At 40.7% G+C, this 27,604-nt stretch overlaps 1 protein-coding gene across 1 annotated transcript; it reads right to left on the bottom strand.

Moving 5' to 3' along the window:
- Positions 1–97: 97 nt before the first annotated feature.
- Positions 98–27,394, bottom strand: KCTD3 (potassium channel tetramerization domain containing 3). The gene is made up of 18 exons (XM_068939837.1): positions 27,262–27,394; positions 22,678–22,731; positions 21,198–21,243; positions 19,566–19,639; positions 19,062–19,120; positions 18,805–18,885; positions 17,958–18,098; positions 16,697–16,787; positions 15,776–15,966; positions 11,360–11,475; positions 7,380–7,467; positions 7,119–7,235; positions 5,862–6,032; positions 4,516–4,671; positions 3,392–3,488; positions 1,828–2,012; positions 1,603–1,741; positions 98–1,252 (listed from the first exon to the last, which is right to left on the bottom strand). The coding sequence occupies exons 1-18, from the start codon at positions 27,333–27,335 to the stop codon at positions 673–675; spliced, it is 2,460 nt and encodes an 819-aa protein (XP_068795938.1). The 5' UTR covers positions 27,336–27,394; the 3' UTR covers positions 98–672.
- Positions 27,395–27,604: the final 210 nt, after the last annotated feature.

Below are 27,604 nucleotides of genomic sequence, written 5' to 3'. Positions count from 1 at the left end.
TAGAGACTGCCAGTTCTGTATATTACATCAAGCATTATTTTTATGCATGCTCTCAGTCACAATCAGCAAAACCCATCTGATACCAGAAAGCACAAGCAACACTTCTCTGGCAATTTATTAGTAATAAGAGGCAACATAATATGCTATTTTAAATAGCTTCCTCCTTAATCTGGACAAAACAATTCAGATTCCAGTCAGCAGCATACAGAGCAAGGGTGCCATATTCATCCCATTCATAAAACAAGACTACAGAGGCAGCCCTGTGAATTGGGCAGAATCCAGCCAAGGCAGCAGCAGCTCTGCAGAGCAATGCATGGCTGTTTCTAAAAGATATTTTCCACTAAGCAACCATGGATTCCTCTTTTACCATCCCTTCCCCAAAAACAAAAATAATCACAACATCATATAGCACATGCCTGACCATGTTTACACAAGACTGCACAACAGTATTTTGGACCAAGTACCGTACTACATTTTGGAGTATTACCTAAAGCCATACATAATGTGGAGGACTTGTCAAAAGTTTGGCAGCAGCCAGGTGCTTTCTCTTAACCTGCCTCCTTGCACATTTCAGAAAAAAAACCCAGTCAAGAAGAAACCCACACCACACAATGTTATGACTGCTACTGGCCAGGGGACACCCGCACCTCATCTTTGCAACCAGTCACATTTTCACAAGCCATAGTCTTGGCAGGATGAGTCATTCTTCCGGTGACGTGGTGAAGCAGCTGTCTTCGTAGGTGATGGAGAAGCAGCTCCTGGTAATTCAGGCCCACCTTCTGCAAGGATTGGTGGGGCAGAGGCCAGGAGAGGTACCTTCTTCCTTCCCAGGAACCCAGCTCCTTCAAACCCCATTTTCTTTTTGTTCTCTGCTTTGGCTTCACTCTCTTCATCTGGCCCTCTTCTTTTGAGATCCAGAGAATTCTCTGGCAACCGGTGAACCTCTGAACACCCACCAGCATCTGTCATGCCAGCGCCTCGCACTTCAAGTGCTGTTGTCAGGACTGCCTTCCTGTCAGCTGCGTTGCCCTCAGCTGTTACCTTCCTGGCCTCTGTCTGGTTTGAGTTGCCATTTGCAGCAGCTGCCTTTTCTACTGGACTTTTGCTGGATAAGTTAAAAGCCTGGAAGTCCCGGTAACTGTGAAAGCTCTCTGTCCGCCTTGCTCTTGCCAACAGGGGGCTTTCTCTGTATGGTCGCACAGAACCATATGTGGCTGTTTCATGGATTGTTTCTTGGTGCTGCAACTGGAGGCTTCAGAAGAAACAAAGAGAGCAGAGGTTAGGTGGAGAAGAGCAGCCAGTTCTTCTGCATACTCGGCTCCTGCCCCCTCCTCATAGTGGGCACTCCCCATAGAACAGCCATATACTCATCTCAACTCGCACACAAGAGCTTCCAGATCACTTCACGCTCTCTTAAGATACTTTAATCTGCATATGTATAAACCAATAGAGAGCTAGGAGTGTATGCATGTGTAGTTCAAGACACTTAGGTCATGGAATCAGGGGCTCAGTTGCACCAATCAGGTCACCAAACCAGTCTTCACTTATCTGAAGAGTACACTCTTCGGTGTCTGCAGCCAATGCCTTCCCTCTATGACCTACCTGGAATTAGATTCCCGCAGCCTGTTTGGCTGAACTACTGAGGTGGCAGGACTAATGTTGGGTGTGGCACAGCGGGATGTACTCAAGTCACACTGGTCAAGCAACTTAAGCAGCTCTTCCTCTGTGGGACCTCCAATATCTGAAAGAGACAGCTCTTAGTGCCCAAGTCAATTTACAGTGATCGTGCACATGTGAGGGCAGAACCACCACCATATCACAACTTACCCTTGTCTTCACTCTTATTAACCATGTCCATAGCTGTGGTCAGGTCCCACATCTGGATGCTGCCATTTGCATGGCCAGTGAAGAGGTAGCGGCGTGGCCTGGAGCCCATTCTGCTGGATCCTTCACATTCCCTTACAGTAAATGACGATATGGTAGTGCAGTCAACTGCCTGGATCTCACAGATTCTACAGGAAGAGAAACCCCAGGTCACCAAACACTTGCCCCTGGCAGAGCTTGGCCAGTAAAGTCATTACTATTTTCATCACCTAAGAAGGTGCCAACCTTCCTGTTAAGGATCTTTCTTCCCCTGCATGACCAGCTTGCTGAGCGCACAGCTGATTGCAGACAGTAGCTTTCCTTCATCTACATCTTGCTTGCATTTTTACTACTGAGCCCCATAGGGTGAATGTCCAGGTTTACAGTGCTTAGAAATCCAAGGCTGCCACAAGACTGACAGCAAACAGCCCTTTGCTATGGGGCGGAGGGATGCAAACCTGGACATGCTGGGAAACTAACCTGTAGAATGAGCACATCTAACCATATAAAAGGAATGGAGGAAAAAAAAAAAAAAAAAAGGTGCCTATACTGGCGACTTTTGTCCTACGAGAACTGCAATATTGCTTGGCATGGCAGATCACCATCGCCAAATCACTTTTCCTCATTTTTCAGAAAATGAATTTGGGAGTGGTGGGGAGAGGACTCCCAAAACTAAGCAGCCAAGCCAGACTCCGTAGCAAAGCTTTGTGTATTCTGAGTTTACCTGTTTACAGCCCCCATATTGCGCTTTTTACCCAAAATAAGTCATCTGATGAAACGCTCTATCACACAAAAAACAAGACAGAAGTTAAAAAAAAGCACATCAGTAATCCACAGGGCTCCCTTCATCAACTCAACAAGCATTAAGGCATCAATATTTGCTCCCAGATCCAAAGTTATTCGGCAAGAGACATAGGAACAAGAGATGGAACAAAGCTGCACTATCATTTCCGATATCTGCCTAACAGGAGGAAAAGTAACTGTGGACATTTGGCAACTTTTCTTTGCCTCTATAGCAATGTAGCAGAGTACTGCAAAGGCAAAACTAAGCAAACAGTTGCATAGCTGACCTCGGAGACTTAAGGCTCTCAGCTTTAAGGGTCTCATATCTTTGGAAACAAGTGCAAAGGAAGCAAGGAAGAGGCTGCTTCCCTGTCTACCTTTGTGAGCAGCATAACCCCTGCCACAACCAACTTCAGCATTAATTTTTAAATTTAATGTTAGCATGGTACAAAGGCTGAGAGGTACAGGTTCTGTATAAGCACACAGATGTTTGCTTTGTTAGCCCAGCCAACAAGCCATCATGAAGTGCGTCTCTGATACCACATTTCTCAAAATGCTGTTTGGCTTCTAGGTTATACTAGATTAAGTACAGCTCTGTCACCAACAAACAAAACTGACTTCAGCCAGAGCTGCCAAGCATGCTAGAAGCCTGCTAAAGACACCTGCAAGCACCCCTATGGAGAGAGACCCAACCACCTCAGGAGTCCCATTCCTTTCCCCCTTAAAATCCTAAATATGGAAGTACCTCTTCCCAGTTGAAGACAGCCTTACAAAGAGCTTATTGGTGATGGGAACGACTTTTTGAATAAACACCTGTTGATCATCACGCTCACCAAAGGGTCCTACAGAGAAAAGAAAGATCACTGTTTGTTTGTTTGTTCTGGTTCCCTTGCCCTCTTCCCCATGCAGTCCTGAGGACCCAAACTCATAGAGTGACCACTGCAATTTTAAAGCATCACACCCAGGGAATCAAAGAAGAACAATAGTTAGAAAAAGCCATCCAATAGTTAGAAGCCTCTATGGGTACAAATCTTAAGAGTGTGTTGGGTTTGTTTGTTTTAAAGGACATCCATTCTTGAGTATCCTGTACCTTCACCCAGAAAATACTGTATCATTACAAAGCCCTACACTAGGCCTTTATAACAAGAATAAGTACTTCCTTATTTTGCAGCTTCCAGAAGTTTAACAGCCAAATTGGATTTCTTGTGCTATTACTGACTCTGCCTTGTGTTCACTGAGCATCCTATTCATCAAAGGTTCATTTGCAAGACTCAAAGATAGATGGCAAAGGAATCTACCTGTGGGTACCTGTGTACCCATATTTATCAAATGCATACCTTGAGTATCTTGCTATATACGCATTCTTTTTTCATTTGCCTCTGCAGTTTGAGGGCCTCGGCAAACTTTGTCACAACTTCAAATTCATTTACAAATTTTTCAACTGTGCATTATTTAACCGCTGCTGAACAGTTAACTGGAATTTGCAGTAAACCCAAATCTTGCCACGGTCATCTGCTTCAATGCAGTTTCCTGTGCTTTCTATCATTCTCTATTTAAAAGAAAAGTAAAAAGCTACTTCAGTTTGCTCAAGGAAGAAGTATAGCTTCTGGGACAAAATTTTACCTTCTTTCTCATCATCTTCGAAACGAGCCCTTTAAATGAACCCCACCTAAGTGTACACAACTTATAAAGCCTAAGCAGTAAATATTGCCAACTGACTCTTACAGATCCCTATCATCTTCTCAAGGGGAGAGCAGTATATAAGAGCTTCAGCTGACTTGTGCGTTACTGGGTTAAAATTCACCGTTGAACCTTTATGAGACCAGTGAAGCTACAGACCCAGCACAGAGCACTTGAGAGATGTCCTACCAATGTCATTTCCAGAACAGTAACTGCCATGACTCTCTGCTTCCTCCAGGGACAAGATTTTGAATGATGCAAGAGGTGTTGAACCTGGCTGAGTTGAAATCATGCCCCGGAACCGAGTTACAGTCCATGTCCGTACATGGTTGTTATCAGCACAAACTAGAAAGGAAGAGAAAGGATGTGTAAATAACATTTACAAGGGATGACAACACTTTCAAGATAAGCTTCCCTATGATTTCTATAGAATAGAAGACTGAGTGAGCAAGCAGAATTTAGTCAATGTCATGTCATCTAGCAACTCCAGACAATTATCTTAACAGTCTACGAATTGTTGTTGCTGTCCTTTTTTCTACTAGTCACTTTTGTCTCTTCCCTCAAAAATGCAAGAAACAAACCAGGGCAGGTGGGACGCAATATGTTCTACAGACATTAAGGTCTGAGAGCGTGAGCACCAGTAGCTTACAGCACACTTCAGTTTTCTGTGTGCAGATGCTAGGACAAGACATGCCATAAGAGCAGTCTGGAAGCATAAACCTCATCACACAGGTCTGCCCTTCTATTTCATTCATCAGTTACTCAGCTTTCTACATGCAGGTGCGTCCTTTCCATTGGCACTAATTGTTTAGCCCCAAATGGGTTCCAAATTGCAGGGGAACAGATGGCCTCTGGGCTGTTTGTTTGCAGCTTATTACAGATCGTGTTCTCTGTTCCTTTACAAAAAAAATTGGGGGAGCAAGCAGCAGAAAGTAAATCTCTCCTCCTTCCCTAGCTTCTGGGCCAGACAGATTCTTCTAGAGGGGGTGGAGATTACACCTTCCATGGGAGCAATAAACGCTATCCAAAACACAGAACTGGACAACACAGCTAAGTCTGGGAGACTGCAGAGAAAAGCAGAGACACAGATAGTCTTTGAAGCCATGAGAAGGCTTCATTTCTACTGGACACATTTTGCTGTAACCCAGAAAGCTCCTGAAAGGTTATTAAGGCAAGACAAGTCCTAACGGACCTGACCACAGCAATTGGATTTGGGAGGGATATGTTTGTTTAGAAGTGTAGGTCCCCCCCCCCCCCCCGCACTAACAGCAACCTTGGAATGAGACACAAAAGGAAGTTAGTTGTTCTACTATCTGTTTAAATAAAACTTAGGTCTTTTAAATGCTAAAGGATTTAAGAAGTGTTCACTTTAAGAATGAGGATCCAAGCAAATCTCACCCAAAACGCTGACCAACCCATCTCTATCATCTGTGGGAACAAAGCAAGTTACAAGGCAACGCATACAAACATTTCAAGGGGCAGGAGGAGGGGAGAACCACCAATACAAACTTTTGTGCAGAAAAAAAAAAATTTACCTGACACAAGATGTTTCTCCGAGAGCATGATCTTCGTAACAGGACTTCGATGAACTGTGAAAGTCTGAAAGAGCTGAGGTCCAGACCCAACTGTTTCAGGGTGCTGTACAATCACCCTCACTGCTCCAGAGCTGGTGCCATATGCAATCTCAATCCAATTGCCACTTACACCTACAGCGGGGAAGAATACAGTTGTTCCCCTCAGGAGGGAGAGCTTGTCTTACTGGGGACAGGGAATGAGGCAATAGAGAATAGTACTTCCAAGCTTCCACAATAAGACAGGTACTTATTTTAAACATTATTTACTCTTCTTTTTTCCCCTCATGAACTGAGAACAAGTTGTATCATTGAAAAAGTTTGTTCAGTTTCATACTAATGCTCTTCAACTCTGTCTTAACAACAGCCTTTCCTTCCATTCTGTCCTCCCTCCTGGAGGTTAAAGGAAGGCATAAAGAAAGTCATTTAAAGATGTTGTTGTACATTCCAAGAGGATATTTTGGCGCTCTTCACAGTGACATGGTCAATATGTGCCACACACGGTTTACTTCTGCCTTAATGGCAAGCAAGGCAAGAACAGGGATGACTATGGTTAGAAAGGTCACTATGGTTTCAATAAAGGTATGGGAATAAACAGTTCCTCCAAGATTTTTTTTTTTTTGGGGGGGGGGGGGGGAGGGCGATCAATTTAAAAGATAGCTGTACCATGGGTTACAAAAAAGTGCATAGACACAACAGTTGAACATCATTCAGTAAGTGTTGCTGCATATCGAAATGGTTTTTATTGTATTGATTATGAAAAAGTTAGATGTCAAGGCAAGGTTCTCTTTCCTCCCCCAATAACTCAGAGCAGAGTATTTCAGTGAATACAAGCCATAATCTAAGTGCTTATGCTATGTAAAAGTGGTAAAACCAACAAATGTACATTATGTACAAGCATTAATGTACAGTGTATGTTACTATATCATACATTAATGCATAATGCATGATGTACATATGTACATATATCTAAAGCATATGCACCTATTTATACACATGTACAGATGTGAGGGGATACAGCTGCTCCTAGTGTTCACCATTCATTTGAGGACGATTAAATACAGAAAACTGCATGGCTTATGTGCAATGCTTTTGTGGCCACTTTAACCCTACTATACTTCAATAGAAAAAGGCCATCCAGAAAACAGAAAAAAACACCCTCACATCTGTAACTGATCTTCACTGAGCTTCAAAAAAACATCAACAAAACACAATACTGACTTGTTTTGGGTGTGAGGTAGACACTGAGTGCTGTTATAGCATCATTGGAAGGATCATGATACAATTCTGTCACTAGAAGATCATTGTCTTTCATTCGTAATGGGAACTTCTGCATGTCTGTGGGGAAGAGACAATCGTTTATTTTTCTGAATAGACACCGTTGTTCTGATGTGACTTAGAACAACCAGACTAAAGAGTGTTTTAGGAGCAGAGCTGCCCAGTACCACTTCCTTTTCCTTCTGCCCTGCTCCCATTTCTTACCTATATAATAGATAGAGCCATTGTTACAGCCGAGCAGCAGAAAGGACCCAGCAGTATCATAGCTCGTGATAGGGACAACGTCCTGAACCTAGTGCAAACAGAAGAAAAATCCAAGAAATTGGGTTGCTCCTTCCTCAGTTTTCAGACATTTTGGGTACGTTCTGTTAAAGACCACGTGAGTTTGGTACTGGTCTGAAGCTATTGTGGACGCACACACGCACACACAATGGCATCCTTAAAGTACTGCTGGTAGATGCTTATCCATGGTTCCTTTAACAAACCAAATCTTCAGTCAGGGAGTCCATCAGAAGCATGCATTCAATCCAGGGCAACTGACAACTGCTCTAGAGGCTCCTTCTCCATGAGGAGGCAAAAAACTTACTAAACAGTTGCAACTAAGCTACGTCTTCAGGAGGGGAAGGCTGCTTTTTTCAAATGAACGTACTTTGCGCTTTTTGTCTTATACCTGCTTCCCCCTTCCTGGCAACTTCTTAAGAGGCTGCTGTGCAGAGGAACTAAACATTGCCTCCCTAAGGCTTCCTTGATTCCCAGTTCTTCCTTGTGGCCCCCTCCTATCTCTAAAGGAGATCTCAACCTCTAGCAGATACATAATGATGAAAAAAAAATTCGCTAACCCCATTAGGATTTCCCCTTTCCAATACAGTTAATTTACATCAAGTAAATTGAAAGGCAGACCTGTCATATTTCAGTTACTGGTCTACAACTTAAGGTCAGGGATTAAGCATACCTTCTCTTTGCTCTCTAGGCTCCAAAGGAACGCTCATTCCCTCAGGGGGGACAAGAGAGGTCTCAGACAAAGGAAAAGCTTTGCTTATCCTGCCTATAATCTCCAACCCCAAGCAACTTTCTTGTTTCATCCCAGCAGAAGGACAAGTCAACAGCCGCTTTATCAAGAGCATTAGGAACATGCAGAAACTCATACCATTTTTTTCCTAAACTCTGTGTATTTCAATCTGTCCATTTAATGGACACTGAATATTAATTCATGGAAATTTTAGCTTAAGTTCTCATTTCTCTCTGGCCAGCAGCATCTTTCTGATTGCTTCAGAGATTTGCAAAATCATTTGCAAAATGCCTACAATGAATCTGTTGGTCAAGAAGAAAAATTTTTCCCCGAACAGCTACTACTCTAAATCAGCACCATTTCCTGATTTAAAGATAGTTTATAAGCTTTCAAAACATTCTCTAAACTTACAGCTCAGCCTTAAAAAGAAGGCTGCAAAAGGAAAATAGTTTCTGCATATCTTCAGAAAGAAAAAAGAAAGGAGGCACTTGCCCTTCTTTCTTAGTTTCAGCAAAAATGCAGCACAGAGCCAATGCTAAAAATAAATTGTTCTTGGAAAACACTTGGAATTTCTCCATATAACTGATAACTGAATGGCCAGAAGAAAGATCCTTGCCAACTATTGAAAACAATTGCTGTTCTCAATCTTAATGCTCTTACGTAGTTCTTTCTCAGATAGATCTGTTCAAATATGCTATTCTTCCCATAGTCAAATCAACACTTCACTTAAATGAGATATCAAACAATCTGATCCAACTCTGTCTCAAAAGTTCTTTTTCCAGACTACTTTAAAAAGTAGGACAAGAGTAGAAGTACAAGCAACTAAAATCTCAGCACCTAAAAGTCTCTGGATCAGGGTGCAGTGAGCCTGTAGACCAAAGCTGTATAAGGAAGCTCTCCAATCTGCAATACCCTTATAAAACTAATGGAGGCAGAAGCAGCCCATCCACAGATATACCACTTCAATAATCCCCTTGCAGATGGCATTGTAACTGCAAAGAGAGGGCTAAGAATCCAAGCAGCTTCCATCAAGAACACTAACCCTATGTTCTGCAGGAGGTTCTACAATGCTGCCAACGGCAGAGATTGACTGACCAAGTCAGAGAGATCAGACAAAGCAAGGCGAGTCCTTTCTTCTGAAGGATGCCAGAGGTGAATCAGAAATAGCACCTGCTGAGATGTGAACTATTCCCCTTCTACTAAGAAACAGAGTGACACTATACAACAATCATTGGTAGAACACAGACAGCAAGAATCCTCACTTAGCAAATAGAGTTTTTCTGTCCTGTTCTGTTGTTTCTGTATTCTATTACTTCATGTTCTGCAACGCTAAATATTCTGCTTCCTTTAAGCAATCCTATACTAAATATTTCATTGCTGACGCATCTAGGACCCACAGCCTCTGTGTTGCATGCCGCTGAAATGTTGCCAGAGGAATAAGTACTAGGGAAACCACCTTGGCTAGTCTGCTCAAATCTACAAGACTTGGGAAGGAGATGCCAAAACTAATTAGAGACAGAGGTCAGAGTCATATCCTCAGGATGAATTATGTCAAATGCAAAAAACACAGCTTAAGGGAGGATAGCTGGCACACAATAAGCCTTCATAAAGGAGAACTTAGAAAAGGCAATTCTGAAAGAAGATAGAAAGGCATCAGGAAAGAAAACTTGAAATGAAACCAAGATCTTGGTCTGAATGGCGCATCAGCACGCTCTGCTCTTCAAAGCCTCTCTCACTGCAACAAGTATGGTTACGTTCAAAGCCCAAAGCTATGAGTAACTCATAGCAAGTACTTACACAAATATCAGGCATTCTTATCAGGCAGTTGAAGATCAGAGGTACAACCCCGCCACTTAAGTATTTTTATGGGGTTCTTCTCCAAGAAGAATTTGTTCTAAAGGGAGATGAGAAAACCCCATTTTCATATAGGCCCTCCTTGCTAATATAAACAAAAGAGCCTGTTGCAAAGACGACAGCCTGAAACTTTTCTTTAAAAGGAACTATTCCCTTCCCCTGAAGAAACTTATTTTGTGACATCTTGCAGTATATGCCCACTTCTAAATATTTTCTACTCTTCAATAAGAATTGCTTTCACCACCGCAGGAACAGTCAATTGAACTGAGGAACAGTTACTGTGACTGGAAAGCTTTCTGTGCCTCCACCTGGAAACAAAGGCAGATGAATGGGACAATAGTTTTTAATCTTTATAACTTGCTCCTTTAGCACATATCAAATTCTAACTTGTCACATAGCATTAAATTGTTTCCTAACAGAATATTTTGCAAGGCTTCAATAGGTCTGTAGAAAAATGTTTTGTTTATTTGAGACCAACTTAACATGCCTGTGTCTGCTGCAGAAGCAGCACTATCCCATCCTTATTATCCGTGTTATTTGTTAGCAGTACTGTCACTTAAGAGTTGAATCAAAACTTATTCAGGAAACATTGTGACAGACACGGGAGTCAGCCCCAGGTCAGTTCTGCCTCTTGAGATTTGCAAGGCAATTTTTGCATTTTTTATTGCATCCAGTCTTTTTGTGCCACAAAGATGTACATCTGGCCGTGTTACAGGCTTTGTTAGTCACATGAACGCTCAACTCCTTTCTCAGGCTCACACAGATTCCAAGGATCCGTCTATTTAATATGCATCTTAACAACAGCAATAAAGTCAGTGCAGCCAAAAGCATCCAGATGCAAGACATGAATCTTTCAAGCACCATGTATATTTCTGCTGCAGGAGAGTCTCCTATTGTAAAATACCTTTTGAGATCCCAGCTATAAGACTCCCTTTTTAATATGTTTTTTCCTCCAGAAGGTGAAGAAAATGCTTACATATATTCCCCACAAATTTTCTATTATGTTTCTAGTGAATTTTTACAAATTTAGTACTGCAAAAGGAAGTTTAAATATACTCACAGATAACATTTATTACTCCAAAGTGCACCATGTCCTTTTAAATAAAAAGCCTAGAAAGCATGCTTGGTAGTATCACCAAACAATTCAACAACATTCTACTCACAGGCACAGTACTCTGCCACCGAGGTGGCAGACTTCATAACACAGGTCAGGACCGAAAACAAAGTATTTCACACATATTCTTTTATTCTCTTTTTACCAGAAAGACATGTCAGCGTATTAGAACTGATGCAGAAATAAAAGTGTCTGAACTGAACACACCTGCCAGTGTTGAGTCACAGCATTCCACACTCCCACTTTCCCTGTATGGCTAGTAGCCACCAACTGGTTGCCAATGAAGAAGAGGGCATCTACAGGGACTCCAAGACTGAACACTCCTACAAAAAATGAAGAGTCTGTGAAGCTCATCTAAAATAAAGAGGAAAAAAACAGTAACAATGGAATCTCTCCACTATTATCATTTGTCACATTTATTATTCTAGCAGGTAATGAACAGCCAGAAGTGGGTTCCCAGTGTACTAGATGATATACCATGCACGGGGAAAACTGGATTCCATTAAATTAAACCCAAGCATGATGTCATCTCTGTTGATAAAAATCCATCTACTGGGGAAGAAAAAGGAGGCAAGGGAAAGAAGAAGAGCTTATGCAAAATATGCTTTGTTTTTCTATAGCCACTTGTAATCCAAAGTCTCAAATGGCTTTATACATCTTAAGGCATAAAAAAAATACCCTATTACATTAAGTAGGTTAACTTGTTTTTATTTATCTATGACTATGAAGTGTCATTTAAGAAGCAGTAATTTCATGGTTTTTGCTAGACAATTTGTGCCACACTAATTTTCAATTACCTTTTAATGTATTACAAGCTCCTATTCGTTTTTTTTAAAGTATAGTCAAATAGGTACAGTCTTAAAACATATTTTAGAAATTAAAGAAGGCTACAAGGTCTCATCCCTATTCGAGAGAAAAGATTAAATTATCCTGATGCTATAATAGTTGAATACATTTAAATTTCTCTTTTAGCAGAAATATTTGAACATCTGCATCAGAGCTGGAAAAATAAGTAGCCTTCAAAAGCCTATTTCTTTCTTTCCTTCTGTTACATGTCATCTACAGATCTTTAAGTTTGGTTACAGTTCATGAGCAGAGAGTACAGGCTATTAAAAGTTAAATCCGTATAGTTTCACCAGTCACCACATGCTATTCAGTATCTGGAACATAAGACTCACCAGCAAAAGCTGGCCTTCTAAATAGAGCAAATGGGATATCAAGAACATTTCACCTGATAAAAATCAAAACACTGCAAAATATGACAGGCATTGATGATTATAGACCCTAACATCTCAGCTTTTCCACATCTCAGAAAGGCTCCTAAATGTCAAGAAACCAATGCTAACCACTCCCTCCTATCTTTCACCAAATATCTTCATTATTTGATCAAGAGAACTGCAAGTAAGGCTGAGAATCTATTATTTAACTATGGAGAGGGTGTGAAGATGGGGAGGGGAAGGGCAATCATTAGCTTACAACTTTCACTGTAATCTTACAAATAAATTCTTTAGATTTGTAACCATTTCACCATGAGGTTTAGCAGCGCTGGTATGCTTACTAGCTTCTAAAGTATTACGACTTTTGGCAATAAAAACAAAGCAAAAATAAGTCCTGCTTACTGAGCAGCTAGACACCTGGAACAGTAGGGTGCTAGCAGCTGGGCACAATTCGGAGGAGGCACTCCAGAGCAAGGATAGCCTCTGCTCATTATACAAACTGCAACTGGAATGGGTATGTTTACTGATGCCCATATATTACCTTCCCAAGGAACCTGATCTTTCTCTTTGGAGCTTCCCAGTCTTATCACAGGTCCAATACGATTATTTTTATTGAGCTGCAAACTTGGATAGCATACTTTATTTTGTACGATGTTACTTAAAAGTTACATCAAACTAAAGAGGTTTTAGAGATCATTTCCAAGCCTGGCAGCTACAAAGTCTTGTAAGCAGCCTCTGTAAGTAATTCAGCTTGTAATTCCAAACTAAGTTTTAATGGCTGGAAAGTACCCGCCCATCTTCTTTAGCTGTAAAAGTCATAACTATGAGGGATACATTACATCACCAAGTTTCACTCACAAGTTTCTTACTCCACACTACCTCACTCGACATACTTATATCACTCCCCACTAATGCACTCTTAACTGGTGCTGTTCCCAACCAAGGGGCAGCCCTCTGTTACACCCCAAGAGGGAACCTCAGTGCATACTTATGTTTTAATTAAGATGCTAAGCTGTTTTCCAGGGCACAAAACAATCATCTGATGCACATAAGATTCAGTAGTACAGGGCACATAAAAAGGCAATAATAAAAAAATCCACAGAAACAACTAGAATTGATTACTCCAGAGAAGGATGAGGTTCAAGGAAATCAAGGAAGACAGCTTGAATGGTCTGGAGGAATTTCAAGTGTCAGTCCTGCTTAGGCTCAACAATCTTGAGACCCACCCACAGGGGAGACAACGCTACATGTAATGACAGGCTCCTGTCTTAAGGGCCCCTCTCAGTAAAATACTGCTTACAGCAGCAATCCAGCAGCAGTGTCTTATGTAAGTAATATTGAAAGGAAAGAGAGCACTCTGGGAGAGCTCCATAACGAAGATGCCAGCCCTCACAATTTTCTGAGGATGCTGTCGCCAGGCTCCAAAGACTGTTTGGAACAAGTAGTTTCTTTCATAAGGATAGCAACGTACTAGATCTCTAACCCAAAGCAGGACTGCAAGCATTTGCTACAACAAGAAAAACAGAAAACTATGTTTCAGTTACTACTGTTAAAAATATACGTATATTTTAATCTGTTAAACCAAGCAACATGACCTATTTAACCCACAACAGGAAAAGTACATTCTGGATAATATTAGTCAGATTAAAGATTCAATTCTTTAGGCACATTTTTTTCCCACAGAGACTGAATGGCATTTACTTTGTTTCACAAAGCCACTTCAGTGCAGTACAGCCCATTTAGTAAAACTGCTTCACTAAGTTTGTTGCCACATATTTAGTCATAGTATGAGTTGTCAGAACCTTACGGTGTTGCCGTTTTGCTTATGTTTTGCAAATCTTTATACTTGATTTCCAAAATTCAGGTATTTTGCTTCATATGTCTTATTGCAAATCCTGAGACAACACAAGCAGTGAAGTCAAGCCAGAAAATGCTGCTGCTGCAGGAGGAACGGAATAGCATAGTGCTTAAAGCAATAGCTACTAAAGCAGTACAGCTGTCATGCTAACTCTTCCCTGCCTATTAGTGTAAGATTTGGTCAAAGGGAGCATACAAGAAGAAAAGGCTCCTTAGGCAGAACATTTACTCCATGCTTAACAGAGATTTCACGTTCAACTTAGCCACGCATTTCTTTTTTTTTTAAAAAAAAAAAAAAAACATGGAGCATCCTTTTCTGTTTTGCTGATTACGATTACATACAAGAACCCTATGAATCATGAGTAAAAAAGGCCAGTACTCAGCTGCATGATCTCTTGCAAAACCTTTGCCTTTCCCCTTCTTCGTATCCAACTTAGTGCTTCCATTCATTCCAAGACAAAGAGAAGCAACAGTCATTAACAAAACTGGAAATTGCCTGAGCATCTTTAAAGTAAACTCTTCCTTTAAAGTAAAGGCAAATGTATCAAAACTTAAATTTGGTCATTTTGACTTTAATTAATGACCACATTAATTCTTACTGCTTCAAGTATGTAGATATATCTAAAAACCAATTAACTCAGCAGTCAGTTTCAGAGAAGTGTCTGCATAAGAAAATTGCCATCACACTTCATACTAAGCTTATTTAGCATCTGATCACAGTATCTGCTGCCAGAGAAAACAGACTGTTACTAGCATAATGGCAGCACTCAAAACAACAGGGCTGAGACTAGAGGAAGTTCCTAATATCATCCCCTTCACTGCCTCCCAAATTGCCCTGTATTTGAGCATCAGTGAGTCAGATAAAACAGTCAGATCAGTACCGAGGAACATTTACTTCTGAAAATCTCGTCTTACTGTTTTAAAGCCTTTCTTATTATCTGTCCTTCAGTGCCAAGAAGTATAAGCTGTATGTAATTCCTTTGGACTTATGGCAGTAGAGTATGCTTTTTCCCTACCTAGTCACCCAAGTTATAAAAAGAATAAATTATCCTCTTCCAAATTCCATTTATGAACTACATTTGACAGAAACTGAAATCTTATCGTCTCCATGTAAAATATGGCTTTAATAAGACAAAGGCAAGGCAAAAGGAGAACTGCTTAATATCTGTAGCTTGACATGTCAGAAGTTTAGTTCCCTTGTGCCTAGGTTTGAATGCAAGTCCAGCAACAAGTTTAAACCTAATTCGCTTCTTCACCCAAAAACCTCAAACTGAACTGAGTAGTAAGTGTTAGCTAGTCTCTGCCCAGCAAAGGGACCGCTTTATTATCACTCTTTTTGACTTTGAGAAAAAAGGATTCCTCCAGTATGGCACAGAAAAAAGGTAATGCGCTCTAATATCTTGCTGTACTGCATCCTGCTTTGTGCCTTTGTGAAAGGGCTTACTGAACGTTACTGACCATGCACTCCTCAAAATAAAATTAATGGACTTCTTTCTATTAAAGAAAGTAAAATAAACCAAACCAAACAAAACCAGGCAATTATACTTACCAATTTCACTGCCGCTACCACCATCTTGAATGCTCCACAATATTATGCTACTCTCCGAGGCAACTGCAACCATCTTATCCTTGTCTCCGTGAGGCCCTCCAACTACCTTAGCATTGAGAGCCACTCGCTCAATTGTCCAGTCCAGATAGGGACTCGTGAACACCTGCTGCCACCCAGAAGACTCTTTGATTCTGGAAGGACGAAGGGCACGGAGGAAACAAGGAGCAAAGATTAGAGATTCAGAAACAGACTGCCCATTCCCAGTCTGACCCAAGGTGGATGTTCCAGTTTTACAGGCTAAGCTACAAAACATGAGGTTTGAAATTCCAGTTTTATATTTTTATATATGTATATATTATTTATATATTTATATCAAATTTTTGCCATTTTTGCTATTTTTTCACTTCAGCATTTCATCCTAGCTGAAGTACCAGTGCTGTGTTCTAGCCATGCAGCATGCAGAAGTGACTTAAGAGCAGGACTGCAATATGTTTTCAAATCCATGTAGTAGGAGGAACTTTTCAAACGAATCTTTCAGAAATAACCCTCAGGCCTGCTTTAAAACAGATACCATTTGCCCGTTAAATCAAATATCAGGCTTTTGTGGGGGAGAGAATGGTTGTTTCCAGGTAAAAAGTTTTTGTGGTAAAATAAAACTAGTAACACTTCATGAAAATCCATTATTTTACCAATTTAGCTTGCAACAACATCAGAAATTGACATCAAAGTAGTAAAACTTAAGCTATCAAACAGTTTGTTTACATGTGCAAGCATGGCAATTCATATCTGTAGCATACTGAAAGCATATGATCTACTGTCAAGTCAGAGTAAACCAATTTGCTACGATCCAACAAGTCTTAACGAGACGTTTATCCTAGTTTTGTCAGATTTCTGCAACAAGAAAAGCAACCATGTTCATACCTGTAGCAAACAGCAAAATGGGCATATGCAGCTACTATCCAGTTGTGGTGGCCAGCTACTATCAGAACTTTCCGTGGGTCCACAGGGAATCCTAAAAACAGCAATTCAGCTAAAGTCAGTCAAGTGATGGGTATTAGAGAGAAGATGAGGACAGACATCCAAAACAGCATAGAGCTTTCTACTGAGATATTCAACAGAAACTTTGAATCTGCTGAAAAAGTTCCTTGAGAAGCTTTTCATTCTCTAACTGGCAATACTCCTCATAATCCTTACAACTATTATGGCTTCTGACATAGAAAGAAGACATTTAATCTTAGTCACTAAAATTGAAAGTGTTCCTAAGTAGAAAGAGGCAAGCCTATGCTGATAGTTTAAGAAAACAACCAAATTTGTAAAAAAGAAAAAAAAAATGTGTGGCTTATTATCAAATAAGAAATAATGCCCTCTTTCATGAGAGTTCTTTCTAAATAGTTTGTGCAATCCTGTATTATTAATTAAACAGTCTAGAACAAAACATTTACAATATTTCAGAATACCTATAATTTCTCCATTTAATATCTAGGAGGAGCATGCTTGTTTCTGATCTATAGCTGAATTAGGTTTGGCAGAACTGTTGGATGGTGCTGGAAGTCAGTGTTCATGGCAGTTCCCCAGGCTGATATACTGGTATACCTTGATATACTAAAGAACTGAGTCTTAAAGAATGCACCTCCTATCTCACTTTCTCCACAACTGCCCATCGTTTTGTTTGCAGAGTCGAAAGGTGGGAAATGACCAAATCCAAACCTATCTTGTTTACAGTTTGTATGTATTTTATATGGAAAATACTCTACATAGTCAAACAACTGAAGGCTAGCTTTGTCCTGAAGAATCTTGACTCCTGCAGGGCAAGCAATGTACCATTAGCAAGGATGAGGTACAAGAGCAGGAAGGAGGTTCATGGTTCTGAACTTCTAAGACCCAAGAGACTCTGGCCTAGTTGTTTTTTCTCTTGGCTTCCAGTACAGTGTAGGGCATTCATGTAATGGCCATACTCAGCCTGCATGAAGAACTTTCATCTGTCGTTCCTTCAGGCAAATGTCTTGACTGTGCAGCAGTGAGTCTTAAATACTGTATATGGAAGAGCGTTTAACTTAAATTCAACAATTTAAGATCAAGTAAACGTAGAACAGACAGAAACCAGAAATAGCCATTCAGTTTTTACTTCCTAATGGAAACAATCTTTGCTGTTTGTTTGGGTTTTAAAACTGACATTCCTCACCTAGTCTGACTGTACCTTCCCCAGTACCAGTTAGGGTAGGTTGGACACCACCTCCACGAATCTCATTCTCGGAGCAGTTTTGACCAGTTCTAACATCAGCCGGTAGCCCAGCAGTATTATTTATTTTGCGATTGGGAATGCCTGCAAAAGAAGAGAGGGATGTTTTGTCCCACTCCATAAACTTTAGCAGTATAATAGATACTTGCTCATTTTCAATGTATATTTGTGCATTTGCATCCAAAGTCCAATTCAGCTGCTACAAAAACTAAGCCCTACTGAAATAAAAAATGCTCTTGCTCCCTACCCTTCACATACACAACTAGCTTGAAGAACTGTCTCAGGAAAACTTGTCAAATATTGGCTAATTTTCACCCAGTCTTCAGGTTAAGACACAAATTGCGTTCATCGCTAAACAGCAGTAAGTACCTAACATACACTCATTGTTAGGGAGCACTCATTTGTGCCAATATGTCATCTACTGACATGACATAGAGCATCTCAAGTAACTGTATCTTTAGAAAGGAAAAAGCCCTCCATGTTGATAACATTCAACTGAAATGTACTCAAGAATCTGTAGTCTGGGGTAATACCAATAACAATTTGTTTGGTATTAACCTAGTACTTCCATCTAGTACTCTAAATATGCCATTTCATACAGTACACAGACATAAGTCTTGTTCTGGAATCAGAATCACGTCCAATTCAAATTGCGGGATAGCTTAAGTTTTCAATAGGAAAGCCTTCTCTGGACAGTTTGACAGCTAAAACAAATACTTTGGCCCGTCACCCCCACAGAATAAAGCAGTAAGCGATTGGAAGCAACGTCAGAGTCAGAATACAAAAATACCTGGAGGAGGCAGGTAGCCATGGAAGAGGACGCTGCCACAAGATGAGCGTTCCAGTTCTTCACATAGAAGCAGCCTTCTTACTGAGGGGGGAAAAGTAGATATGACTATAGCTTTAGTTTCCCAGAGACATTATGTTATTTCAAATAGCCTTATGTATCAATAAGTTTGAAAGTCCTCAGGGTCACTGCTGCCCAAAACTTGTGAGTCATTTCAGTTGCATCAAATAGACGACCTCACATAAAAATAATTTACCTACCTAAAGGAGTGATTCCATAGAATTCAGCTTCATGCCTGAGAACATTAATGCTCACTCCCCTAGGGAAGAAAACAAAGAAAAAAGAGTCAAGGATATAGTTAGATAATACCTTGAATATAAATGCTTACATATAACTAAGACACTCAAGCTGATGGTTTAGAATCACTATCAGACTTCTTGAACAAGTTGATGCTTATAAGATTTCAAAGTGATCTTAACATTAGTTATCTTTAATTAAAATAAGGATACAAAAACAATGAAGAAATGCATTGCCAGAAGTGGTTTAAATTACAAGAATCCACTAACAATTAAAATATAATGGCAGCGTTTCTGCCTTTACCACATCATAAACATCTTTAAGACATGGGCTTAGATCTACCAGGTAGGTCAGTCATATATTAGGCATCCAAGTAACTGAGTAGAACCAAACAATTGCAATTTTATAAAGTTCCCTAATGCATCTGATCAAATTAATCTTCATTTAAAACAATCGGAGCTTCTTACCGTAAGTCTAACTCCTTTGTGCGAAGAAAATTTAAAATGGGTGCAAATGCTGCTGGATCTCTATCAATAAATATCTGTAAAGAAACAAATGCTGTACTTTTAGTATTATTATAGGACAACTATAAACTAAAATACAGTTCTGTACTAAGCATAGGAAAGAAGAGCAGAAGTTGAGGCAGTCAGCAGACAAAACCCAAAGTATTGAGACAACCCCTTTGCTCTTATTCTTCTGCCATCCAGTATTACAGCTTTCTTACATATAACCACTTCTGCAAACAGATAACATTTGTTTTCAGAACTGCATTATGTAAGTACTAAAGACTCCACGAAGGTCAACGGATACTGCGACTGATCTTTCTGTAATGTGCTCAAAATGCCCAAGTGTAATATAAGACCTCAAGATAGGTCAACTTAATTTTTTGATCAAGACAACTATCATTCCAACTACCACTATGCTTTTAGGAAAGTATTTGGGTGCCTTACTATCGTTCAACAACAGCGTTTTAACTAAAGCTTCCCTTTTAGGAATATCATACACACACATACGGAAACGTCCACCTTTATATATACACATACTTTTATATATATAAAATACACACACCATATATATAGAGATACATAAATATATATAAATACACACCATATGTATTATTTTTATATACCTATATATACATATATTTGTCAACAAAATCAAAACAGCTACACTTACACATCAAAACTGCTCACCTACTTATACAATATCTACCAAATGAAAACTACTCCTCTCTCTGTGATTCAGAAACTGGCATTTTTGCTTTTTTAAAAGAAGCATAGTCACCATCTCTAAATAGCATAGAACGAGCACAAAAACATGCACGTTATCCCCATTTCACTTATCTTAGAGTGAACTTAAGAACCAATAAATCCAGAGATGTCACTGACTTTCACGAAAGCATAGAGTCCAGATTTTGGCAACATGACACACAAGTAGTTATGCCTGTGAGACCCTTATTCTGTCCTAACCAAAAGTATCCACCTCTTCAGGAGGAACAAAGAAAATACGACTTTGATATTTTAAGTACATACACAGAGGCATAAACAAATTAAGTCGTCCCAAACAATAATTTTCCTACACAATAGCATGAACACTTTGGCAGCCAAGCTCTGAAATTATCAGAGGATAGCGTATTTTGTACTGAATAGGCACTCTTTGCAGCAGAAGAAATTTGAAAATACACAGTGACATTTTAAAACGGTTTTAAAGTTCCATATTTTCCTCCTGTTGAAATGGGAAGTGCCCAAATAGGCAAAAAGGGTTAGGTGAAGTCCCACTGAACATAGACTCTGAAGCAGGGATGGTGCTATTGGAGTTTTAAATGTAGACTTCTGCAATACCACTGTTAGCAGTTGTGTAATATAACAGCGGTAGTGAAGATACTGGCAAAAGCCAAAGTAAATTTTTAAAAGCTAGGAATGTGAGTATTTTTCATTCACTTGGCCATTTGTCTACCATGCTTTTAGCTGCTATATAGCTGACTCAGGCAGTAGACCTCTGGTAACAGGAATTAGCACCCACAGTTAGTGTTCTTTAGGAGAGAACCTAACTGGAAACAAACATTCATTTAATGATTTATCAGTACGTTTATTACTCACAGCACCAGTTTCGTCCTTCAGTGTTGAAATTCTTCCACTCAGCAAACTAGAACATTGGAAATCTTAGTTAGATGTCACGTAGAGAAGTACTAAGTCACAGGAACACCAATACAAGATAGCAATGCTTTCAGTCACTCAGTTTGCTCTACTTGTGTACTGTATGCCTCATTTTGGTAGAACTGTGTAGCTAAGTGGAGATGAAAACTGCCTCGGTGAGACAAAAAGCTGGTAGTAGGGGAGAATTTTCCTGAACAGAGGAGCTGTGCATGCTCACTTAAGGAAAGGGTAAGACCTGCACCATAAGGACCTTCAGATTCCTGAAGGAAACAGACACAGGGCCTGGCCTGAAGGGAGGGAGAAGTCTTCCCAGGTACCCAGAGGGCTGCACAGTTGGTTAAAATCTAACAAACTAGTAAAAGCTGGCGAAGTAAAAAGGATGCTTTCTGTAAGGATTTACTGGCCAGGAATGGGATGGGTGATTTTTCACACTATTTTATTTCAAAACTTCTCTCTCAGCAGAACAAAGTGCTCTCGCTCCACATCAGTGCAACATAAAATACCAAAACCTAATTTCACAGAGACAAGCAAATGCACTAAGGAAAAGGTCAACAATTTTACTTCAAGACTCCATCTGACTCTGGATCACAATAACGTGATTTTTCAACAGTATGTCTTTGACTAAGTATTAAATGACTTTCAGAACAATTTGCTTGGATAGCCTACTTAGTGCTGAGAGACTAGGGAATAGCAAAGGACTTTTCCTTGTGCTTTTTCTTCCATACCTCACAGAAGGTTACATCTCCCTGGCACTCCACCTACCTGAACATTTCAGTATAACAGCAAAAGATGAAGCTGTGTACCCATGTCAGCTGCCAGGCTTTACTGGCAAAGAAATCTAGAGTACAAAAATTAAATGTAAGGAAGCATAGCCAGCAGCCAGGCTTTAACTTTCCTTTTATTTGTTTGGGATTATCTGTGACTGTAGGGGTACTGCATGAAATTGCTACGGTACAGACAGTAAGCATCACTACCTACAGAAGCAGTAATAGAAGTGACATAAAAGTTACCAGAAAGAGATACAATAATCCAAAGGCTCCGGTATCACAAGCTGAAACCCTCAAAACTTTGAGTCAACTCAGGGTACAGCAATAATTCAGAAAAAGCCAAAATCAGTGTTACTATGTAGCACTGCATTAAGATAAAAAGTGGCAATGTAATAATAAAGTATCAGTGGTGTCTCGCTTTACTACATATTTAGAGTCTTATTTCCGTGGCACTCCATCTAAAAAATGACAACTCTTCAGGTGAACTTTCCATAACATCACTGAAGACAGAAGATGCCTTTTGGATGACCGTTATTTCAAAGAATTTGTTCCATTGGTTGATATGGGGAAAAAGAACCCATTGCTTAAGGAACAGATTAAGAATTGAGAGTCATTGTTATTTGTCTCTGCCTAATGTGAAGAAATGTTACAAATACCTGGAAAAAAAGGAGTCTGGAATCCACATCAGTGTTTGTCTTGAAGTGCTGAACCTAGAGGACCAAAGTTACAAGTTAAGAATCAGCTATAAAATTGGGAAGAAGTTAAGCTTTATCAAAACTCTTTGATATGCCCTACACACTTGGTATCAAATGGTTTTGGAAAGTTTCAGATAGTTCAACTGCCTGTACAAAGTCTAAGAGACTGCAGCTCCTTTGCACGGATGATTTTTAACCATGAAGCATGGGTATCCACGGACCCCAAAAGCATCATTCATTATGTTTGTAAGGCACTGTCCCAAACATCCTATCCTCTGTGGTTCTCCTATTTTGTCAAGATTAAAGTTGAAAAAAAGAGAAATACTAAAATGTAAGTTTATCAGTCATGCCCTACATCTGTCATAAACTGCATGTTATCCTAATTTAGGACTCCAGTGCGCTAAACAGCACACTGCAAAAGACTACAATAAGCCTTGAGTTAGTATTTTACAATAACTCTAATTATCTACAGTTTTACTATTTGGGGCCTCTTAGGGCCCAAAAGAATATTTACTATGAGTGATGTGATAAGTAAGAATATTTACTTTGAATGATATGATAGTATGAGATAATACAAATTACAGTAATTTATAACGCCTGATAGCGTTCTACCCAATAAATAACTATGAACTCGCTTCTACTCATTCCATTTTTGACTTAACATGAAAGACGACTACTATATTAGCAGCTTTGAAAATGAACTCATGCTCAGCACTGGCTTTCTGACTGTATGTACTCTCTTAGTGGCATCACGACTAAGAAACTTTCTATTTTGCATTAACGAAGAAGTCACAATAAGGAAATGCAAAGGTAAAATTCCACAAAAATCTTCCACATAGTGCAGGAATTCATTATAAAAAACAATATTTAGTAATGTAAGTCAACTTAATCATAGTTCATCTAATTTTCAGTGCCTGTACTTCCCACTTTTGGGGTGGGGAAAAAAAACACAAAAACAAGAAGCACTACTTTATACCACCATAATAAACAGAAACACAAAAGTTGTACGGAACTACCACGCTGCACAAAACATCTATTGTGCAGCAGCTCACTGTAAGCATTGTGCAGCAGCTCACTGTAAGGATTGTGCAGCAGCTCACTGTAAGCATAACAATGCCAAATCTGTTCTTAACAGAAAATCTACTGTATCAGCATTCTGAGCACAAATATGCACGCAGTCTTTGCTACCAAAAAAGAATGAAAACAGTTTGCTATTTAAATGCAAAGTCTCTTCTAAGTCCAATTTCTCACTTGTGGTTTTGCTAGGACATAGCTTCTACATCAGTAATACAGTTCATTTTCCTTCTCTATTTTAAGAGTAAGATGGTTCACTTAACATGTTATAACTTATGCATAAGAGAAAGCAAGAAACAAAAATTAGTTACATAAAATTGCCAAAGATTAATGTCAAAGATTACACTGCCTGTAACTGAGAACCACCAGTTGGCCCTTTAAAAACTCTTCATGAGCTGAAGACTTTGATTGTGTGATCGCTTATTTTTCAATATTTTGACACTTTTTGTATTTTTATAAAAAAAATTCAAATCATGCACAGTTTCCCAGGAAGGTTTGTACAGGAAAAAAAACATGGACAAAGCACTACAACCACAGCTAACTGACATTATCCATAAAACTGAATGACAAGTATTAAATTCATTTGGAAGCAACAAGTCTGATATGACCATAATCACATTCAGGATCTTTGAACAAAAGTTTAATGTTCAAGGGCTCAATGTTATTAACTTCTCAATGTACTGAATTTCTGACCCAGAGGCATGTTTGCATTTAAGCACGAGTGACAGTCAACTATTCACAAGTTTTTGAAGTTTTGCTGTTTTTCTGACCAGCTAGGTTCTACTCTAGAATTTCCTAGTGGCTTAAAGAACTTAATGGCAAAACATTCAGGACTAGAAGATGCTCCAGAAGAACAAGCCACGCAATTAGGAAGACAGAAATATATATATATATTTTTTTTTTTCAATTGATTCCACATTCCTTTCCTTGAAATTTTATTGCTTTGTAAAGTCAACAGTTTTAGACAGCACTAAATCACAAATAGAAGACAATCCTTGCACTATGATACTAGCTTAGTGAGCAATACCTCATACTAACATAGACTTCAAAATTTTTAATATATTTAACATTAATCTGCATAAACAATAAGATGGAGTATTCCTTTCTAGGACTCAGCAGGAAGCCTGGATACCAACATTACACCTGCAACTGTATGTGCAGCACCATGCAGGTAAGCATGCAGTGGTCAGATAAACATCACTCTAAGAAAATTTGGCAAACTGAGTGCAATAACCTCAAATACATTGAAGCATGTGGCAGCCTACATAGTTATTTCAAAGAAAATAAAGACTGGAGAGGGACACACTTAAGCATTGGTTATAAAACAACCATTTTCATACTCTGTTGCCCTTGTAGAGAGTTAACTAGAGGGAGGTAAAGGGTCGAGAGAATTCACTGTCAAGTCTGTTACAGTTATTTCTGTGACCAGCTCACAAGAGGCTTCTGTTCCCAGCCAAGGAAAGTAAGGAAGCTGATGCTACAAACTGTTAGCAAAGGTTCATTCTGGGGCGATCACACAGAGCAGCGATGCTCTGGCAACTCACCTGGAGCAACAGGAACCTTGTTTCAGAACCACGGAAAGTCTAGTCAGCCAGGGTCCTCTGTACTACATCCTCACAAGTACAACTGCTATCACAGACTGATACAAGTGCTAATTTCCCCACTTCTCACTCAGATCTCCAAACAAAATTAAGAGTTTCAAGTTTCTAACATGGGTAAAAGGAACTAAGGAGAAAGGAAACGTGTACAATATCCCACGCTGCCCCATTTATTGTCCAGATCATTCACTGCTATCTCAGCTCTTAGCTTGGAATCATTTTGTTTTGGAAGCTGAAAAATCTAGGTCAGATGCATCTTTCCAAGAAGACAGGCGCTACAAAGGAAGTTTAGCTTGCAAAGAACCAAAACTTTCACGAAACAGCAGTACTGTTGCAACCTGCTTCCCTATTAAGAGGGAAATCTCAATGCATGCGTTTCCTAATCCTTATATCCAAAGGCGGTAATGTTGATTAGAAACTAAACTAAGATGAAACTCAAGTACTCTAATAAAAATTAGATACATACATTTGCTAGTCCGCCTTATTCTTCATACTTCTCTATGTAAGCAAGTCCTCTGAGGACATGCATTTCTTCCCTCATTCATGTCCCTGTACATAATTCTCTGCTCTCTGCAAGAGGTATTTAACAAATAAGAACAATTTAAAACACGGTCTGAGATTGAACCAAATTTGTGCTTCCATACTTGACAAAAATCTAAAAAGGTGAACCAGCCTATAATTTCAGAGATAGAGTTGGCTGAAGTACCTTATTCAATGTTACATGAACCTAGGTCCAAGTCAATGTCAAAGTTATCCTGAAATCATCATTATAGTCCTGTTTGCCTACCCAAGGTACAAGCAGCTTCTCTGGCTAAACCAGGTTTCCAAAGTCTTATTATAACAAAGGCGCTCTGGATCAACTTTTACGACACTCTCCTTTAAGAAAGGCTGCAGCACACAGGTTGGTTATAAAAAAGTCCACTTTTTGTGTGACACAAGAAAATTCTTAGAACAGACAGGACAATTCTTACTATGTATATAGTTGGTTTCAGGTTGCTTGCACACTCAGGAAGACACATTAACCTCCATTTTTACTAACTACTGTCATCTGAATGATTTCATCCTTAAGCGTTTTGTTGGGAACACTTGCACTATTTATGCCAGTGATTTTGCCTAAAGTTGCCACACTGTTCTCTGTCTCAACCTGCCAAAAAATACATTTCTCTTCTTCCACGCTTTCAGTAATACATACACATTTTATAACACGTTTCATTATTCTGTTTGATATGAGCGGTATCGTATCAGCCCTTTTTAATACCTTAGCATCTGAGACAGCTAGGGAGACTGATCACTAGAAGTCTACCGATCTGGTGGCACGGCAGAGCCGTCCATGCTATAACATCCTTTCCTCTTGAACAAGCAGTATGCTCAGAAGGCGTATGAGACGTCCTGTGAGACACATTACTGCATATCTAGAAGTCCCAGTCACCCAAGCTGGAACACGATGCTGGCTGGCCGACACTTCCCACACTAGCCTCCAGACACCGATGTATTAGCACCCCTGCAATATACCCTACAGGGTGAAGCTTTTCTTCAGGACACCCCCCACCCCACCCCACCCCACCCAGCACCACCCGTGCAAAGCCACGTATAGGGCAGGGAGCCGCGGCGGGCCGGTCCCAGGCGAGGCGGCACCGCTGCCCTCCGCGGCGAGGGCCAGCCGGGCCCGAGCAGCTCCCGGGCCGCCCTACCGCCAGGCCGGGCTGAGCGGCGCCCGCCTTGGGGAGGCTCCGGCGGGGACAGCGCCGCACGCAGCGCGGCTCCCCGCAGCGCCCTCCGGCACGCCCCGCCGGCGCCCGCCTCCCCAGCCAGCCGGCCCGCGGCGCCCGCAGGGCTCAAGGCCGCTGCCCGCCGCCCCCGCAGCCCCGCTCACCTGGTGCCGCCCACGTTGAGCTGGATGATCTCCCCGCTGCCGGCGCCGGCCAAGCTGCCGCCGTTCCCCGCCATCTTCCCCGCCGCCTGCTCCCGCTGCCTGCTCCCGCCGCCGCCGCCGCCCGCCGCTGCCGGAGCCTCGGGGTCGAGGGAAGCGGCGGCGGCGGCGGCGGGCGGCGAAGGGGGAGGCGGGGGATCGGCCAGCGGGGCCGCGCAGCCCGCTGCGGCCGCGGCCGGGGTCGGTGTGCGGCGAGGCTGCGGCCCCGCGGGCTCCCCGTCACTCAGGCCCGGCCAGGCCGCGCCGCCTCCCCGGCCGCAGCGGAAAACGCCATGGCAACGCCACA

Source organism: Struthio camelus, chromosome 3, assembly GCF_040807025.1.
Source record: "Struthio camelus isolate bStrCam1 chromosome 3, bStrCam1.hap1, whole genome shotgun sequence".
NCBI lineage: Eukaryota > Metazoa > Chordata > Aves > Struthioniformes > Struthionidae > Struthio > Struthio camelus.
The sequence above is the reverse complement of the archived record's forward strand: the minus strand, read 5'-3'. Positions and strand labels throughout refer to the sequence as shown.